This window comes from Pelophylax lessonae (genome assembly GCF_965119305.1).
Source record: "Pelophylax lessonae genome assembly, chromosome: 10".
NCBI lineage: Eukaryota > Metazoa > Chordata > Amphibia > Anura > Ranidae > Pelophylax > Pelophylax lessonae.
Window position 1 is genome coordinate 213,493,024 of NC_138777.1, and position 19,122 is coordinate 213,512,145.

The following is a 19,122-nucleotide window of genomic DNA, read 5'->3' on the forward strand; positions in this document are numbered from 1 at the left end:
CCCCTAAATAGCCGTTCCTTGTAATTGAGGTCCTCCAGTCCACCTTATTAATTTAGTTGCCCTGCTCTGGACTCTCTCCAGCTCCAGCACATCCTTCCTGAGGACTGTTGGCCGATGTGCCGTGTGTGGCGCCCCCTTGTGGTATACAAGTTGCATAAAGGTAAGAGCATGCAATTCAACCAGCAGTTTGCTGTTTGAGCCACAGTATCTTCAGGAGCCGGGAAGCAGATTTTGCTGTTAGGAGTGCTGTAGGTCACCAGAAATAAAAAGCAAAAAATGTGGAACCTGAAAATTGTGTAAACTCCCCTCCCCAGCTCTTTTCCCAGGCTCCAAGTACCGAGCAATCAATAATTTAGCATATTTACTTTAAAAATTTATTTTCCAAAAACTATAAAATATATGAACCAGAGAAGGCAAGTTATAAGCAGATGCTTTTTTTTTTTTTTAAGCATGAATTGTAAGCCAGAGGAAGCCGTTTCCACAGCCTTGTTTCAAGCATGTAAAATGGTGGTTCAAACAAAAAAAATAAAGGAAATAAATTAATAAACTTCCCCCTCCATCCCTAAGAATGCCAAATGGGTACTACTTTAGGATACAAAAAGGTTATTTATCAGCACCATGGATGCCCCGCTAAATCTGAGTGTGTTTGATGCACCAGGCTTGGCCTCAGTAGAGCCGATTACACTGCTCAAAAAAAAAAAAAAAAAAAAAAAAAACACACACACCACAACCTACAGAGGGCCGATTTCAAAAGACACCCCGAAAATCAAAGTGAAAATTATGATGCAGCAGACAGTCCATTTTGCGGAAATTTCATTGCAGCAACTCACAAAAATGGTACTCCGTTTTTATGGCCCCCACATGGTTGTATGCATGCCTGACCTCGGGGCATGCTCCTATTGAGACGACGGATGGTGCCCTGGGGTATTTCCTCCCAGATCTGGACCAGGAAATTAGGGAGCTCCTGAACAGACTGAGATGCAACCTGGTGGCGTCGGATGGAAGCAAACAATGTCCCAGAGGTGTTCTATTGAATTTCGCTTAGGCGAACCTGGGGGCCATTCAATGGCATCAATTCCTTCATCCTCCAGGAATTGGCTGCATACTCTCCCCACATGAGGCCGGGCATTGTTGTGCACCAGGAGGAACCCAGGACCCACTGCACCAGTGTAGGGTCCGACAATGGGTCCATAGATGTCATCCCGATACCTAATGGCAGTCAGGGTGTCATTGTCTAGCCTGTAGGTCTGTGCGTCCCTCCATGGATATGCCTCCCCAGACCATCACTGACCCACCACCAAATGGTCAAGCTGAACGATGTTACAAGCAGCATAATGTTCTCCATGGCTTCTCCAGACCCTTTCACAAGTGCTGAGAGTGTACCTGCTCTCCTCTGTGAAAACAGGACACCAGTGGCAGACCTGCCATTTCTGGTGTTCAATGGCAAATACCAATTGAGTTCCATGGTGCTGGGCAGCGAGCACAGGGCCCACTAGAGGACGTCGGGCCCTCAGGCCACCCTCATGAAGTCTGTTTCTGATTGTTTGGTCAGACATTCACACCTGTGGCCTGCTGGAGGTCATTTTGTAGGGCTCTGGCAGTGCTCATTCTGTTCCTCCTTGCACAAAGTAGCAGATACCGTTCCTGCTGATGGGTTTAGAACATTCTACGGCCCTGTCCAGTTCTCCTAGAGTAACTGCCTGCCTACTGTGGCTCAGCACAGTCCAAGCATTGAGGAAATTCCAGGAAACCTGGCAATGGCATGTATTTATGTGCCATCCTGGAGAAGTTAGACTGCCTGTGCAATCTCCATAGGGTCCAGGTGTCACCTCATGCTACCAGTAGTGACACTGACCCTAACCAAAATGCAAAACTAGTAAAAGACAGTCAAAAAAAAAAAGTGTGGGGGGGGGGGGGCGGGGAGTCAGTGGCCTCAACCTGTAAAAACATTCCTGTTTAGGAGATGGTCTCATTGTTGCCCATCTAGCGCACCTGTTCATTTCATTAATGCCAAAGCAGCTGAAACTGATTAATGACCCCCTCTGCTACTTAACTGACCAGATCTATATCCCAGGGGTTTACATGAATTGGTGCTATACTCTGATTAAAAGTGTCCCTTTCAATTTTTATTAGCAGTGTAGATAGGATATTGGGGTAAACTGTTGGTTACTCAATGCTGGTTTTTACTATCTGACTTTGGCACTGTTATTTCAGCTTTTAGCCACTAGGTGGGGGATGTATGCTCCCTTTAGTGAACTCTAAGCAGTTGAAACCTTTAATTGCCCATTTGTTTTCTATTGTTTTGTACATTACAACTTTGCATTCTTTGACTGTTAGAGTCCATTCACACTGCCGCGACTTGTGCCCTCAAGTCGCTTGACATAACAAAAGCAATGTTAATCAATGAGTGCCATCTTAATTGGCACTACTGAAGTCGCTCCGACTTCTGAAAAAAAGGGTCCTGTACTACTTTGAGGCGACTTGTCCCATAGACTTCAATGGGGAGTCACCTCCTTATTTTATTTGAAGCGACTTGTGATCCGACTTTCCATTAAAATGGTCCTGAACCAGAAAAAAAAAAAAAAAAAAAAAGATAAAATTTTTCTTATAATTATTAATAGAGCAGGGTTGTGGCTCCTCTCCACCTGGGTGTTTTTGTTGCAGGCATTTATCGGGCATTTTTTTGGGGCAGGCATGACTTTTTGGATTTAGTGTCTGGGGGGGGGGGTCTAAAAAGTGTACCTGTGAAGTTCTGTAGCATGTCCAGAACCAGAAAAAAAATATATAATTTTTCTTAGAATTTTTAGTAGCAAAGTCGTCTATCATACAAGTCGCGCTGAATAAGCGCAAAGTCTCGCTAACAAGTCGCCCCTTATGAGGCGACTTAGAGAGGTCGTGGCAGTGTGAACCAGCTCTTAATGTAACATGAATGCTTAAAGGTGTTCAATTTTTTTTTTTTTTTTTTTTTTTTTTATTTAAATCCCAGTCAGATCCCAGGAATAAAGCCAAATTCTCATGTATTGTTTTGTGATTGTTTTTATTCTGTAAACTCCAGTTTGCACAAAACAGGACAGTGCATGATGCAAGACATGTTTGTGGGTGCCCAAGGTGCCAGGTGCAGACTCTGTGGTCCTCGGATCCCTGCAATCTGAACAGTGCAGCAACATATACATAAACCTTTAATTGACATACAGGACAAAAGCCGTCATTTGTGTTTTTTTTTCGCCGTGTACTGACCAACAAAGGACGACAGAAAGGTCACAAAAAAAACAGACTACAGTAGAAGAAAAGTGCCTTTATGCTAAAGCCAAGAACGGGACAGAGGGGCACCACAAGTGCAGCCATCTGGAAGGGCTCCTCCGAGTCAGTGCCGATGCTTCTTGATGAAGCTAATAAGGCCATTTGTGGAAGAGTCGTGGGAGGTGACGGCTGCGTCGCCCTCGAGTTCCGGTTCAATCTTCTTGGCCAGCTGTTTCCCGAGCTCCACCCTATTCAGACAAACGTGTTGGAATATAAATCAGTTGAGTTGAGTTTCGGTTATTGTAAACACCCCATGTATTTTAGCATGACAGCCTACTATAAACCCTACTGCATGGGTGGCTCACCAATGGTTGTGATGTGAACTGTCTCAGATGGCTTAGTTCACAGGTGTACAAAGCAGATCCGAGTAGCTCTATACCAGGTGATGTTATACTTGGGTTAAAGTTTTTGCCTTACTCATGCCACCATCCTTTGCTCTGGTCCCTTACTGTCTTCATGTACAAAGCTTTGCTATTGATCCTACATTGTACTTTGTCATAATTGTGCAATCGGGACATAGCCTTATAGAACAGGCTTTGGGGAATTGGTTGCACAGATTGAGTGAGCCTGCCAGAAGAACCCCCCCCCCCCCCCACACACACACACACAGAAAACTAAGGTATTGCTCCACATTCATCCCCTAGTGTTAACCAGCACTTAATCTTTGCAGTTTTTTGGTAAAAATCTAATTGGGTTTTCACTTTTTTTTTTATTATTTTATTGACAAAAAAAAAAAAAAAAAAAAACAAGTAGGGGAGGTTAAAGTGGTGGAAAACACATTTATAAAGAGACACCCCTCTCTCCCCCCCCCCCCCACATGTCTGAAGGACCCTCCTCTGCGGAGGCGGTGCTGCATGCTTTCCACATATACAGTGAGGGAAAAAGTATTTGATCCCCTGCTGATTTTGTACACTTGTCCGTCCACTGACAAAGAAATTATCAGTCTAATTTTAAAAGTTGGTTTATTTTATTTTAACAGTGAGCGAGAGACGGAACAAAAATATCTAGAAGTGCATTTAAACAAAAAAATAAAATAAAGTTATAAATTGGATTTGCATTTTAATGAGTGAAATAAGTATATGATCCCCTATCAGAAAGATTTTCAGCTCCCAGGTGTCTACTATACAGGTATAGAGCCAAGATTAGGAGCACTCCCTTTAAGAGTGCTCCTGATCTCAGCTTGTTGTGTGTGTGTGTGTGTGATATATATATATATATATATATATATATATATATATATATATATATATATATATATATATATATATATATATATATATATATATATATATATATATATATATATATATATATATATATATATATATATATATATATATATATATATATATATATATATATATATATATATATAAAAAAACGGTCCACAGAAGCAAGCCAACTCCAACATCTCCACCATGGCCAAGACCAAAGCTGTCCAAGGATGTCAGGGGCAAGATTGTAGACCTACACAAGGCTGGCATGGACTACAAGATATCGCCAAACCGCTTGGTGAGAGAGTGACCACAGTTGGTGTGATTATTGGCAAATGGAAGAAACACCAACTGTCAATCTCCCTCGTTTTGGGGCTCCATGCAAGACCTCAACCTTGTGGAGTTTCAATGATCATGAGAATGGTGAGGAATCAGCCCAGAACTACACAGGTCAATGATCTCAAGGCAGCTGGGACCATAGTCCCCAAGAAAACAATTGGTAACACTACACCACAAAGGACTGAAATCCTGCAGCCACCACAAGGTCCCCCTGTTTAAGAAAGCACATGTACAGGCCAGTCTGAAGTTTGCTAACAGCTGAATGATTCCAGGGAGAACTGGGTGAAGGTGTTGTGGGCAGAGGAGACCAAAATCGAGAACTTGGGGAGCGATGGCATCCACTCAACTCACTGTGTTGGAGGAGGAATGCGGCCTATGACCCCAAGAACACCGTCAAACATGGAGGTGGAAACATTAGGCTTCGGGGGTGTTTTCTGCTAAGGGGACAGGGCAACTTCACCGCATCAAACGAACGATGGACATGGCCATGTACTGTCCAATCTTGGCTGAGAACCTCCTTCCCTCAGCCAGGGCATTAAAAATGGGTCGTGGGTGGGTATTCCAGCATGACAATGACCCAAAACACACGGTCAAGGCAACAAAGGCATGGCTCAAGAAGCACATTAAGGTCCTGGAATGGCCTAGCCAGTCTCCAGACCTTAATCCCATAGAAAATTAGTGGAGTCAGCCTCAAAACCTTAATGACTTGGAGAGGATCTGCAAAGAGGAGTGGGACACAATCCCTCCTGAGATGTGTGCAAACCTGGTGGCCAACTACAAGAAACCTGATCTCCGATTGCCAACAAGAGTTTAGCCACCAATTACCAAGTTATGTTTTGAGAAGGGGGTCAAATACTTATTTCACTCATTAAAATGCAAATCAAATTTATACATTTTTTGAAATTAGTTTTTCTGGCTATTTTTGTGGTTATTCTCTCACTGTTAAAAACATACCATTAAAATTATAGACTAATCATTTTAGTCAGTGGGCAGAATGTACAAAATCAGCAGGGGATCAAATACTTCCCCCCTCACTGTATACAGATGGAAGCGGTAAAGGATATGGCCAATTTTTAGGATTTTACATGGGTGGGAGGGGAAAGGTGGGTGGACGGATACTTACCCCCATTGGTCGTAGCTGTTGATATCCCACACAACGCCTTGGACAAAGATTTTGTGTTCATACATGGCTAGGGGTGAAGGAAAATCACAGTCAGAAGTGTGCAGGATCCATACATACTGTACATACACCACAAATCACACAATGATTACCGATTAAAACGCCCAAGGTGAATGGGTCCAGTTTGTCGAACACGATGGAATTGGTTGGTCGGTTCCCCTCAAAAACCTACAAAAAAAAAAAAAAAAAAAAAAATGGCAAGTTTATGCACTTTGTGTCATCATTCTGTCCTCTATTCACAATGCTTTCATCAGTACCTGGAAACATTCTCCCTTGCAGCAGCATTATCCCAGCCGGGATTGCTACAAGTCAGGTCACCTTTTCACTGGAACACAAAGCCAAGTATCGTCCCATGGCATGCAGAAATCCCCATCCAACTGCAGCTTCAAGGGGAGTCGGTTGGTGGGTGGCAAAGACATGGCTCAACAGTGAGTTTTTTTTGCTGTGCCCCCCCCCATGGTGAGCTATCAGGGGGTTTAAAAAAGGCTCACTTTTGAGGAGGTAGAAAGGGATTGAGAACATGCCTTAATCCCTTCCTCTGCAGTGCTATATAATTGAGCAGGAGGCTCTACACAGGAGGTTAAAAAAAAAAAAAAAAAAAAAAAAAAAAAAAACACAGCCCTTAACACCTACCCGAGGCCCCTCTCGATCCAGCGATGTGCAAGAGAGCAGCAGCTCACCCAGGTCTTTCCTCCTTGGCTGACACATCAGTGGGAGACATTGGACCCCCACTACGGTCAATCAGCGAGCCAGTGGAGGAGAGAGCGGGGGCGGGGCAGGGCCGAGCCACTCAGTGTGTGAATGGACACATGGTGCAGCTATGACTGACGGCAGTGGAAGATCGGGGATGCTCAGTGCAAAACCATTACAGAGAGCAAGTATGTTTGACATTTGTTTTTTTTTTTTTAATCTGCCTTTAATATCACCTTAACTTAAGCTGCTTAAAATTTGGTCAGACATTCTAGGCAACAACCTTCTGTCACAAAAGGGTTAAAGGCTATAAAAAATTAAATAGATGAAAAGCACCTTATGTGGAAGCAGCTTCTCCAGTGTCTCTCCGCTCAGTCCAGAGGCCTGCAGTTCCGCTTTGGCTTCTTCCGTAGACTTTCCCTTCATCAGAGCCTCTGTCTGGGCAAGGAAGTTAGCCAACAGGATCTAATGGAAAACAGAAGATTAGTTATAGGTGAAGCAGAATCTGACACTAAAGTACTACAGTCTTTTCCAATATAGAAATTAAAGAGCCAGATCTGAGCAGAGTTCTGCTGCCATTTGAAAGATTCTTGGGAAAAAAAAAACAACAAGAGTATTGCCCCGTACACACGTACCGATTGTCGGCCGAACGATCGGCCGTCTTTTGTCCAGGGCTGTCGTGTCTGTTGAAAACTGCAAAAGACTGCACATGAATTTTGTCGGCCAACAACAGCCGACTGCAGAAGTGATGTCATGTGATGGTTAACTTTCCGTGTGTTTTGTCTTTTCTGAGCATGCCCAGTCTTGCAAATCTGCTGATTGTCGGCCGAATTCTGTACTGACTGGCGAACAATCAGCCGTTCTGGTGTTGGCCTACAAAAATTTTAAAGCATGCACATCAGATTCCTTTCGGCCGAAAGTGCGCTGTCAGCTGTCGGAAGCATCATACTAACAAGCCTACAATCGGCCGTCGGCCGAATATTTACGGCCGACAATCGGTACGTGTGTACGGGGCTCATGTCCAACAAGAGTCTGTCCAACAAGAGTCTCAATAGCTGTACATATGGTTGGGGGTGGTTTTGGCCATGGGCATTTTGGCACGAATATTGTACGTCGTATGTTATTTTGGCACACGTTATCACAATACAAGACAAGGAGCTTGCAGGATTCAGAGGTGGTCAGAAAATTTCTAAACAGGGGGTGAGAGTACAGAAATGGGTGCAAATGGGAGTACCGTTGTCTCACCTTGTGGTGCAGCTCGTTCCTGATTGGATTTTGACTCTTAACCGGAATCAGGAAGTCACATGGAATCTTGCGAGTACCTATAGAGACATTAGAATGGTTAAAACTAAAGCGGACCTCTAGCCTTTCCTTCAGTCTTTCACAGTTGTACAAGCTCCTCTCCTGTACTAACTTTTCAACTGCATACTGTCAACTTCTCACAATGTGCACTAGAAGCTTTAGCAAGTCAGATCGAGCCGGTCTCATTTCCTGTCTGGACGTTGTCCAGTGTCATCTAGCTCTCTCCTTCCCCAGCCTGACTTTCCCTGGCGCACCCCTTTCAGGACGATGTCCAGTGTCATCTACCTCCTTCCCTAGCCTGACTGTCCCTGGCCCACCCCTTTCATTTATTGGATTTCAGTTTTCAATCACGGGGGCTCAGCATTACATGTTGGCGTACCCTAGGGTGGTCTAACATCGCTGCCTCCATTATAAGATGTGCAAAGAAAACAGACTTTAAAGGTGACGGTCAACATTAGTGTTAATAGGAATTTGCACCCCAACTCTAAGAATTTGTGTGGAACACAAAATTTGTTGAAAATTTTGCATACAGAATAATCACACCAATGGTACTTGAATATCTATACTAACATAAAGGTAAAAACAAACTGTGCTTTTAAGGAGCACCTAAAGATTTAAGTGCATAAAATGTGAACACCCCATGGAGAACATATAACACTTGTTATATAGGCCAATACTGGTGCACAAATTAACCAGTACAGATTTATAGCTGTACAAAAGATATATGGCACCGTTTGCTAGGTCTTGGGGGGGGGGATGCGAGTGCAATAGCCACACCCCCTCACCCAATACCAATGGAAGTCATGATCAATATATTGGTCTTTAGCATTAGGCTACAACTCATAAGATACTACTAGCTCAAAAAATAACTCAAAAAATAAATTAAGACTTTAATCCCACTCATGGTTGGTTTCCCATTAAAGCCATGTCCATATGGCACACATACAAACCTTGATGTATGAGCTGATAGAAGGCGTGCTGTCCATTAGTTCCAGGTTCCCCCCACACTACAGGCCCGGTGCTGTAGTTGACACGAGCCCCTGACTTGGTGATGTATTTCCCATTGGATTCCATGTCACCCTTTAAGAGGGGGGAGGGGGTAATAAATAAAAAACACATTAAAAAAACATTCCAATTCAACTGATTGCCATGATCAACAAAATCAGGAAACTGCTGATCATTGGCTTACAGACCTGCTGGAAGTAGGCAGCAAAGCGGTGCATGTACTGGTCATAGGGGAGCAGGGCCTGGGTCTCACACCCGTAGAAGTTGATGTACCAGACGCCCAGCATGGCCAGGATTACCGGGATGTTGTTTTCCAGAGGAGAATTGTAGAAGTGATTGTCCTGGGAGACAAGTAACATTTATAGCAAAATCTTTTGAATAAAACAACGACATAATATTTTTTAGCCCTGTGCCTCCTATTGGGGAGATTTCCCCTCACTTCCTGTCTCATACCCAAACAGGAAGTGTGAAAAACACTCCTTAGACAGAGGTCACGAATGAAAGATCACCCCTCTTACGGTTTTGGCTCTAGATACACTTAAAATACAATAAAAAAAAAAAAAAACACACCCTTTAAAAAAGGAGGCTTCTCTAGTTTCTAGTAGCTGAGCCCAAGAAACACCAAAACCTTGTAATTCAGAAGCCAGAAAGGGCCAATATGCAGACTGGGGCTAGTTTAGCAGCAGACATTGCTTAGCAATATGCTTTAATTATAAGATCTGCATCTAATATGCAGAAAAAAAAAAAAAGGGAAATGCATTTGGTAGCTTCACCTCCCAAGAGAAGGCTAGCAGAGCAGAGGTAGCTTATATAATCGTGACATGGCAAAAAAAAAAAAAAAAAAAAAAAAAAAAAAATTCTTATGTATATGTTGTATATGTATTTTTTGATAGCCACACAATGGCTCTCAGTGCTAACTGCTCCCTGTGCCAACCTCTGTCCACCTGGTAAGGAGGGTCAGGGGGAGATAGATTGCAGGCTATAAAACTCCCAGCCATGTACAATGCAAAATACGAGAATCCTAAGAGACACACACATGCAACCAGGTTTTTCCAGGCTGAGAAAAAAACGTCAGTGAGGGAAGGTGGTCTAATCAGCATAGTGGGTACCTACCATCCAGTGAGCTCCCGCCAGAAGTTTCTCAAAGTTATCATAACCTGGAAACAAAAATAGCTGTTAATACATAAAATAAAATGCAATTTTTTCTTAGACCAGGGGTCTCCAAACTTTCTAAACAAAGGGCCAGTTTACAGACCTTCAGACTTTAGCCGGGCCGGTCTAGGGCTATTGGGAGCAGACAATGTCCAGTGAGAATACCATATCTTTGGTATCAGTGAGGACTAGCGCCACATCATTGGCGTTCTGGAAAGAATTGTGCCTTTTGATGGTGTCAGTTGGAGGAAGTGCCCCAATTTCGGTGTCAAACAAAAAGGACTCCCCATCATTGGGGATCAGTGGATGGAATAGTGCCACAAGGACCAGACAAGCAAGTAAAGTGCCATATCTGGCCCCAGGGCCACAGTTTGGAGACCTCTGCCTTAAACCAACCAGGGTTCTCCAGGAGGTTGCTAGGGTTTCCTCAACTAGTCAGTTTCTGCCTCTCAGATACAAGACCAGTGACCCCAATTATCTTTTTAGCCATCTTCCCACTAACCACCAATGCAAGTAGCATTTTTCCCCACTAACCAATACAAGAATGGACATTTTTCCAACCGACTACAAAAGGGGCATTTTCCCCCACTGACCATTTTAATGTAACCAGAGTTGTAACTATATTAAGCAACGTTGTAGGCTACCGGAGTAATTTCAAGGGTTCCTCCATATTAAACAGAAGTAGGAAAATGCTGCCTTGGATTGTGGACAGGAAGAAAGAAAGAAAGAAAAAAGAAAGAAAGAAAAAGAAAGAAATTCTAGGTCTAGAAAAGGCCTATGGGGGGGGGGGGGGGGGGGAAGTAGTAAAGGACTACTGGCCAACAGTAAAATGGCGCCCATCTATATTGCATCTTTCCCACGCTAGCAGGCTATTTAAAGGGACACACATTGAGGTCAATTTAGGATTCCCTGAGGACGTGTGTGCGCACGAAATGCATTTGGTGGGGTCTGTATGTGCTCACATCACGCCGACAAGTCCAATTGGCAGCCTCTGGAGTGAGTTTATTGCAATTTTATATACTTGCTACGTGGATTGCTTATTGTATGCATGATTAGTCATATTTTAATACAATACTACACTATATACTTTGTGTGGGCATTATATGCAAAGAAAGACTCACTGACACCTGAGCTATAGGAGTCTGATGAATATCAAGCGATATATGGATGTGTATTTGCCTATACATTTCATCTATTTGGTGAGTGCACTGCAGAAGTGGTGGTGCAGTGCAGGGTTGGTGACAAAGTGGATTTATGCACTTGGGGACACTGCATATGCATTTATTGTGGAAGATTGATATTCATTTTTAAACAGGCAAAAAATTTTTTTTTGGGGGAGCATACCCATGTATTTCTAAAGCTGCTGCAGCTATGAACCAAAAGACATGTATATTAAAAAAGAATAGCGCGCACATGCAAAAGAAACTACTACCAAATCTGAAGACAATCCATAAATAAAAATGGGCATTTGCACAGCTTTCCCAACAAGGAGTATTATCTCCAAGGGTTAGAAAGGCTGGATTCATCTCTTTTTCATGGATAGTGTAGGACCCACTGATAATGGGGTACTTTGACGCAGTAGTGATATTCATTTTTGCCCTTACGTTTGAGACTTAGCACTTAAGGATGGTCACCTAGTGATAAATACATTTAGTTTAATTTGAAGACTATGAATTCCAGCATTTTATATATGCATGTAGAATTTGAGCGCTGCACTGTCTTTTTATATACCAACTTATACTTACCAATATGAAGGGCAATTGAGAGACCAATTGCAGACCAGAGAGAATAACGGCCTCCGACCCACTGAAAAATATGGTTGTTTAGTTAAAAATTAATACATTTTTGTACATATTAAACACATGATCCATTTAAAAAGGTCAGCTCTCAGAATAGATTGCCTTGACATTGAAACGCTCTCTGACCTTTCATGCATAGAGTAGACAGTCAGCCCCAAGAAGCATAAAAAAGGTCAGACCTGAGAATAACTAGCAGAGAGCAAGGAGGTCATGTTACCCGACAGCTGTCTAACCTGGGATCTTCAGACTGGGGGCTACCGGGGTGCAGAAGAGGAGATTCCCACAGAGGAAGCAGTACGAGTTATGTGAAATTGTTTTTTGCTTGTTGTCAGGTAAAGAAACACTGCATATTCTTTGTACCCTGCTACTAGCATTTCCTACACATCTGATGGCAGTAACAGACCTGCCTTGAGGTTATCTTCCAATAATACACAAAGCAAACCTGTACTTTGCCCATGCAAGCCAAAAGCAACAGGTCAGCTTTAACCTCCCTGGCGGTCTGATTATGTCCAGACCAGATTTCTGTGCTAAAAGCGGTACATTTTGCATGGAAATTTATTTTTTTAAATAAACTCCCCTTCCAGCACCTGTCTTCGGTTTCCCTTCCCTGGGAGCGTTGCAGTGCAGAGGGGGGGTTTCAAAAATTTAAATACACTAAATGTCATGATACAAAGCGGTGATCCTAACGGATTACACTGTATCATGACATTTCACCACAGGATTTCACCTGGTGACTTCTCCAGTTCTTTGTGCCTGGAAAATTAAGACCATGGCGTCCAAAAAGCTTTTAGACAAACTGGAATACAGCGAGAGCAAAATTGAGTTACTTAAGAACTGAGCGATATCGATTCATGGGAAATTTCGTCATCAGGTACGGAAAAGTGACAGCGACGGTTCTGATGTCTTTCTGGCACATTGCTTGTGGAATTTATATTAAATGATTCTTAGATGTGCCAGAAAGCCATCAGAACCATCACTGTTGTCACTTTCCGTACCTGGCGACAAATTTTCCCACGAATCGCTATCGCTCAGTTCTTCAAGTAACTCTTGTTGCCGCTGCTTTCCAGTTAGTGTAAAAGCGCTTTTGCCCAAAAAGAACGCTTTTTGGACGCCATGGTCCTTTAAATTTTCCAGGCACAAAGCACAGGCAAGGCACTGCAAAAGCCACCAGATGCAATCCTGCGGTGAAATGGGATACAGTGTAATCCGTTAGGATCACAGCTTTCTATCATGTCATTTGTGTATTTACACTTGAATTTGCCGCCAGTTCTACCCCCCGTGTCGCAATGCTCGCAGGGAAGGGAACTGGAAGGAAATTTCCGGCAATCGGCTGTGCACAGAGCGGGGAGAGAGTGAGGATGCCGGGGAGGAATCGCAGGAAAGGTGAGTAACATTCTGGGATAATCCTGAGTGTGGCTCGGGGTTACCGCTTTTGGTACTGAAAGTTAACCCCGAGCCACAATCTGGAATACCGCTGGAGAGGTTAAGCAGGCTGCAAACTGACCTAGAATTGGGTGAGAAAGAATGATAGTGGCTGCAACAGAGCAGAGATGCAACTGGGCTTTCATATAGAACCAGGGTAGGCAACCTTGGCACTGCCACTGTGGTGAAACTAAAATTTCCACCATGCCTCTGGCATAATAAAAACATATGCAGTACACTGGCAATACATGCACATTTCCTCATGTTATATCCCTTTTAAGACCCTACAAGTACAGAGAAAAAATACCCGTTAGTCTGCCAGAAATGCAATCAGCTCCCAAGTCCTGTTGTGCAATGACAAAACACTTATTGACTAGTGGTGTCAGCCCTGCCCAATGTCTTTTGCTAAACTCCTAAAACACTCCATTCTCTACAAAGGATGATCATTTTGTAATCCAAAGAGAAGGACTAGGCGGGCTCTTTAACAAAGTCAGGTAATGTGCAGAGACATGGGGCAACTCAACTTCTGACAGGATCCAAAGAATTTTTGGGGCACCTAAAAGTGCTTTTGTTGTACATCTGTTAAGAAATATATTAAACAGTATAAAGGGCAGAAAAGACAAGTTCATTGTTAGGGTTTATATTCCCTTTAAAATAATCTTCTTAATGAAAATGTGGACTAATACTTTAGAGGTTCAGAGCTTTTGCCCAACCAAAGACAACGTGAAGAGGACTTACATCCCAGAATTCAAACATGTTTGCGGTGTCGATTCCAAAATCCTTCACTTTTGGCTGTAATGAGAAAAGTAAAAAAAAAAAATTAGAACAATGTGAGAAAATAAAAGGTCTTCTACATGGCATAGGCAAATTGTGGAAGAAACTACTTACTGCATTGGTAGACAGAGCAACAAAGTGCTTGGCCACAGTGGATGCCTGGAATAGAGGAAGGAGAAGGGTCAGTGCACCATCTGTATTAAATACCAGCTATATGAAATAGTACAATTATGGGATCTGGCCAGGTGGTAGGTAAACAGCTCACATTGTGGAACTGGGGTTATCAACCCTCAAGTCAGTTTGAGAAAAAAAAAAAAATCACGATAAGAAGGAAGAGTAACAATTTTTTTTTTTTTTTTTTTTTGGGGGGGGGGGGGGGGGGGGACTGTGATTTGGTAGGCATTAACCAAAGGCAACCAATTAGTGGTGCAGTTTATAGGCAATGCCTAACATTGGGCACTCCCACAAATATGCAGCAGAGAGTGCAACCAAGGTAGATAACCGTCCAAGAGCACTGCTCTGAATATCTTAAGGATGCCCTATACCCATCCAGGTCATGCAAGTCTGCCATAGCCTAGACATACTTTCCCAAAAGGACATCCAGTGTTCAACACTCCTAAAATGTTTTCCTAAAGACCTGCACTCTAGAGCTCCAACAGTGGCCATGGTGATAGAGTATGCTTTGTCCTGCTTTTACAGATTAGCTAGGCTGTAGTTGCAAAGGAGTTCCTCAGAGGCTGGGACCTAAAGATCCCACACACTCCATTTAGGCCAGCCCCTGCTGAGCAACTGTCACAAAGCTTACAGACACATTTGGCGCAAACTACTGAAGTTGTACATTTTTGAAAAATGGTCACCATAGACAGATTTTACAGACCACTAAAGCAGGGGTAGGCAACCTTGGCACTTAGTCGTAAACTAGGAATCCCATCATGCCTAGGACAGCCAGTCTTGCAATGCCTCATGGGACTTGTAATACAGGAATGCAGAGGCTGCCCAACGCTGAACTAAAACCATTTTCTCATCTTGCTATTGGCACCAAAACTTACATTTGGGTGTGGCAGTTTCTTTCCAGCTGTAGGTGAACACAGACATCACTGGTGTGGTTAAAGTGGTTGTAAGGTTTTTTTAATGCATTCTACTAGCTCATACAAAAATATTTATAGGATCGGTATGCCAGATGGGCTATTGAGGCACCCACCCCACAATTCTTAAAATCATACATTTGTATTAAAATCAATAGATTAGCAGCAAAATTGAAAGCCTATAGTTGTATTCAGCAGGTGGAAAGTATGGAGAATGCGCAACACGTTTTGCAGTCAAACGTTACTGCTTCAGGAGGATGGCAGGGATGTCTAAAATAGAATTCTACATTAGACATTTTTTATTTTAGATCATATGACCATTTTCTGATAGATCAGGTTTAATAAAAATGAATAATTTCAAGAATTGTATTGTGTGGTGGGTACCTTCGAAAATGAATCTGACATACCCATCTTCTCTCATCTTGCTTTGTAGACTGGGGAAAGCAAACTGAGGCAAGGTCACTCCTGCAGAATTCAGTCTATGAATAGCTGAGGTTTTCCTCCTGACCCAGCGCAGGAATCCACACACTTATTTATGGAACAGTACAGTAATAACCTCATTAAAAATGCACCATACTGTATGCAGATGCTCCACTAATCTAGTTTTGAAAAAAAAAAAATATATATTTTACATGCCAACGTATATTACATCTGGCAGAAACAGCAAGCCAAACTTGACTGCTATTTGGGCAAGAAGGTCAGTGAAGCCATCAACTATTACAGCTATCGGGGCACATGCGCTAAAAAAAGTCACTAGACTTAACGTGGTGAATGTTTTAAGCGACTGATATTCAATGACTAGTAAGATTAGGATTAGCAGAGTTGGATCCATGGGTGTCGAGTTGGTATTTACATTGAAGTTCTTAATTTTGGTTATACAATTTTTCAACCAAAACAACCTAATTCTCATTGTCACAAGATACCAGAACCTGCATCTGGTGCTATGGGCTGGTAGGACGTCTGTTTTTAGAAGACCGCTTTACCTTTAGCCAAGCCATCTTAAGCGATCCCCCTTACCCACAAGGGCAGCCAGACCGCCCGCCTTAAATACATTTCCTCCTTGTTTTGCTGATCATCCCTGTGTGGCCATGCCTCAACTTAGCAAAGAAAAAAAAGGTTTCTGACCAGACCCTTCTGACTCCGCATGTGCATGGTGGCCTCCATGCCCTACTATGTTGAGCCGAAATTCTATGGAAGCTGCCATTAGTACAGCTCACTCCTAGGAATGTATTCTCTGGTGTGAGGAGCAAGCTGGGATGGTTGCTTGGCAGGCTGCGCAAAGGAAATCCCTGGAATGATATGCCAGTGACTGGCTGAGATTCCCCATACTGCACCTAATAGCAGCACTCCAGGCCTTCCAAACACGGAGTTTGAGCAGTGCCAACTCTCTCTAGCTCAGTGCAGGTTTGTAGTTTGAACAGCCACTACTAAAGGTTAGATGAAGCAAGGAGAGGACACAATGCGCACACACAGTTTAACCACTTAATACCGGGCACTTTTCCCCCTTCCCTCCCAGGCCAATTTATAGCTTTTAGCGCTGTTGCATTTTGAATGACAATTGCACGGTCATGCAACACTGTACATGACAAATTTAGGTCATTTTTTCCCCCACAAAGAGCTTTTTGGTGGTATTTGATCATCACAAGGTTTCTTTTTTGCTAAACAAATAAAAAAAGAAAAAGTTTTGTTTATGTTATAAAATTTTGTAAATAGATAAAGTTTTTCCTGCACTGATGGGGTGGCACTAATATGCAGCACTGATAGGCAATAATGGGCACTGGTGGGTGGCAGTGGCAGGCTCCGATTGCCATCCCTGGTGGCCATGGTGGGCATCCCTGGGGTCATGGGTGGGAACCCCTGGGGAACCCCCCCCCCCCCCAAGGGTCTGCACTGCTAATCAATGTTCCGATTACCAGTGCAGACCCCCCCCCCCCCCCCATCAGGAGAGCCGCAGATCAGCTCTCCTCTACTCATGCCTGTCAGGCACGAACTAAGGAAAGACGATCAACGGCACTTCCTATTTACTATGTGACCAGCTGTGAATGGACACAGCTGGTCACATGGTAAAGAGCCTACATCAGCTCTTTACGGAGATAGGGTGTGCATCACCGATCGCCGCTTTGCGCACCTCCAGGGGGCGCGCAGAGCGCATTATCCTGCAACTAAGCTATGGGATGTACTATTCATTCGATTTAGAATTCCACCGAACTCCATGAAGGTGGAAACACTTTTTGCCCCTTTAGCCCTGGTTCATGCCAGGGTGGATTTGAAATCACGCTACTTCAGCGCAATTTCAAAGCCGCAGATCATTGTAATTTAGATCTCCGATTTCATTTCGGCTTCATTTAAACAAAAGAAGCCAATGCAAGTTGCAAGGAAATCGCAAAATAGTGCAGGAACCTTTCAAAGTCGCAACAATTTGAACAGGTCCACTGCCAGAAGTGAGGTGTGATCTGCCATGCGATTTTGAAATGTCAAATTGCATTACAAATCACACTGGTGTGAACCAGGGCTTACACAAAAGCAGCTTTTTATTCTGAAGTCGGTTTTTCTACCATATCACTGAGCCAACAAGTTTGCTTTCCTGATCATCAGTTCAAGACAAACACTTTCTATGACAGCGGTCACCAAACTAGAAGCACTGCTTGGACTTACATCTTTGGCGGACTGCAGGAACCATTCCTTGGCCGTCTCAGCATTGGTGATTGTTTCCTGGGTGGTGAAAGTCTGGGGGGAAAAAAATAAAATAGTATGACATTTACACTCAGACAGCTGGAGAAATTAACCAAATTCTAATAATGGATTTCAAAGATACAGAAAAGATTGATGGCAGAGTCCAATTTACACTGTTGCTACTTGTCCTAAGCCCTGATGAAGTGGGATTCCTTGGCCACTAAATACAGGTTAGCTACTTTGTCTTGTAGACTGTTAATATGAATGGTTGGTGCCCTTTTATTCTTTACCCCTTAGGGACTCCCCACCTTGTTGTAAACCTGCTAAGGTCATTCCATCAAGTCTCACTGCCAACTTTCCTTTGATGGGCAAGAAGTAGAGTCAAGTGCATCACACCTATATTTTTTTTTTTTTTTTTTATAACCTCCCAACAAGAGTCCCATTTTTTTCATGCCAAAAGCAGTGTGTGCTGTATTTGTAAAGTGTTAGTGTTAGGCTGGGGTTCACATACTGCATGTGAAAAAAAAAAAAAAAAAAAAAAAAAAAAAAAAAAAAAAATGCGGATTTTTCCTTTGCATGACAGGCAATTGTGCCCGGCTTGCAATGGAGCCGATGTCACAGGTCTGGGGCGGCCACGGTCCACATTCAGATGGGAATTCAGGCAAAAATTTAGACCCGAGTCACACCTGAACCAGTAAACAGGGAAGCAATGGACCCCCTGCTGTGAACCATGGCCGCACATATGTGAATCCAGCCTTCGTAAACTATAAATTTCCACTTTTTTTTCCTTTAAAAAAAGGAGCAAAGGACTCTGAAAGGGATCAAGGAAAGTCAATATTCTGGCTTTGTTCTTGGATTCCATGCCAAGAGCCCCACCCTGTTCCCCAAGGAGAAAAGGGACAGAGGAGGATTATATCAGATCCCTTCTTGATGATTTCCAGAATATATGAATTGAGAACATCTGCCAAAAATTCAATAAGCAAGCAGGAAGCACATCTGTCAATTTCCATCACTCATCCAACAAACGAGGGTGCCGCGCCTCTTTTTGCTGGTTATTCATTTATGCCATCTGTAACAGGTAACCAACTGTTCATTCATAGCCATTGGGTTATAGACCATATACATCCTTCGAGCCATTTATCCAACTGTACATTCAAAGCCTCTGGGTTATAGGCCAAATCTATCTT

At 43.1% G+C, this 19,122-nt stretch overlaps 1 protein-coding gene across 1 annotated transcript in view; it reads right to left on the reverse strand.

The window, feature by feature from the left end:
• Nucleotides 1–3,020: 3,020 nt before the first annotated feature.
• GPI (glucose-6-phosphate isomerase) overlaps nt 3,021–19,122 on the reverse strand; it is a 35,357-nt gene continuing 19,255 nt past the window's right edge. The window contains exons 7-18 of the mRNA XM_082270413.1: nt 17,918–17,989; nt 14,292–14,336; nt 14,142–14,195; nt 11,928–11,988; nt 10,144–10,187; nt 9,219–9,371; nt 8,976–9,105; nt 7,969–8,045; nt 7,060–7,188; nt 6,126–6,201; nt 5,977–6,043; nt 3,021–3,488 (exon numbers count right to left, since the gene is read on the reverse strand). Of these exons, the coding sequence (XP_082126539.1) occupies nt 3,365–3,488; nt 5,977–6,043; nt 6,126–6,201; nt 7,060–7,188; nt 7,969–8,045; nt 8,976–9,105; nt 9,219–9,371; nt 10,144–10,187; nt 11,928–11,988; nt 14,142–14,195; nt 14,292–14,336; nt 17,918–17,989 (1,032 nt within the window). The 3' untranslated portion in view covers nt 3,021–3,364. The remainder of the gene's footprint in view (nt 3,489–5,976; nt 6,044–6,125; nt 6,202–7,059; nt 7,189–7,968; nt 8,046–8,975; nt 9,106–9,218; nt 9,372–10,143; nt 10,188–11,927; nt 11,989–14,141; nt 14,196–14,291; nt 14,337–17,917; nt 17,990–19,122) is intronic.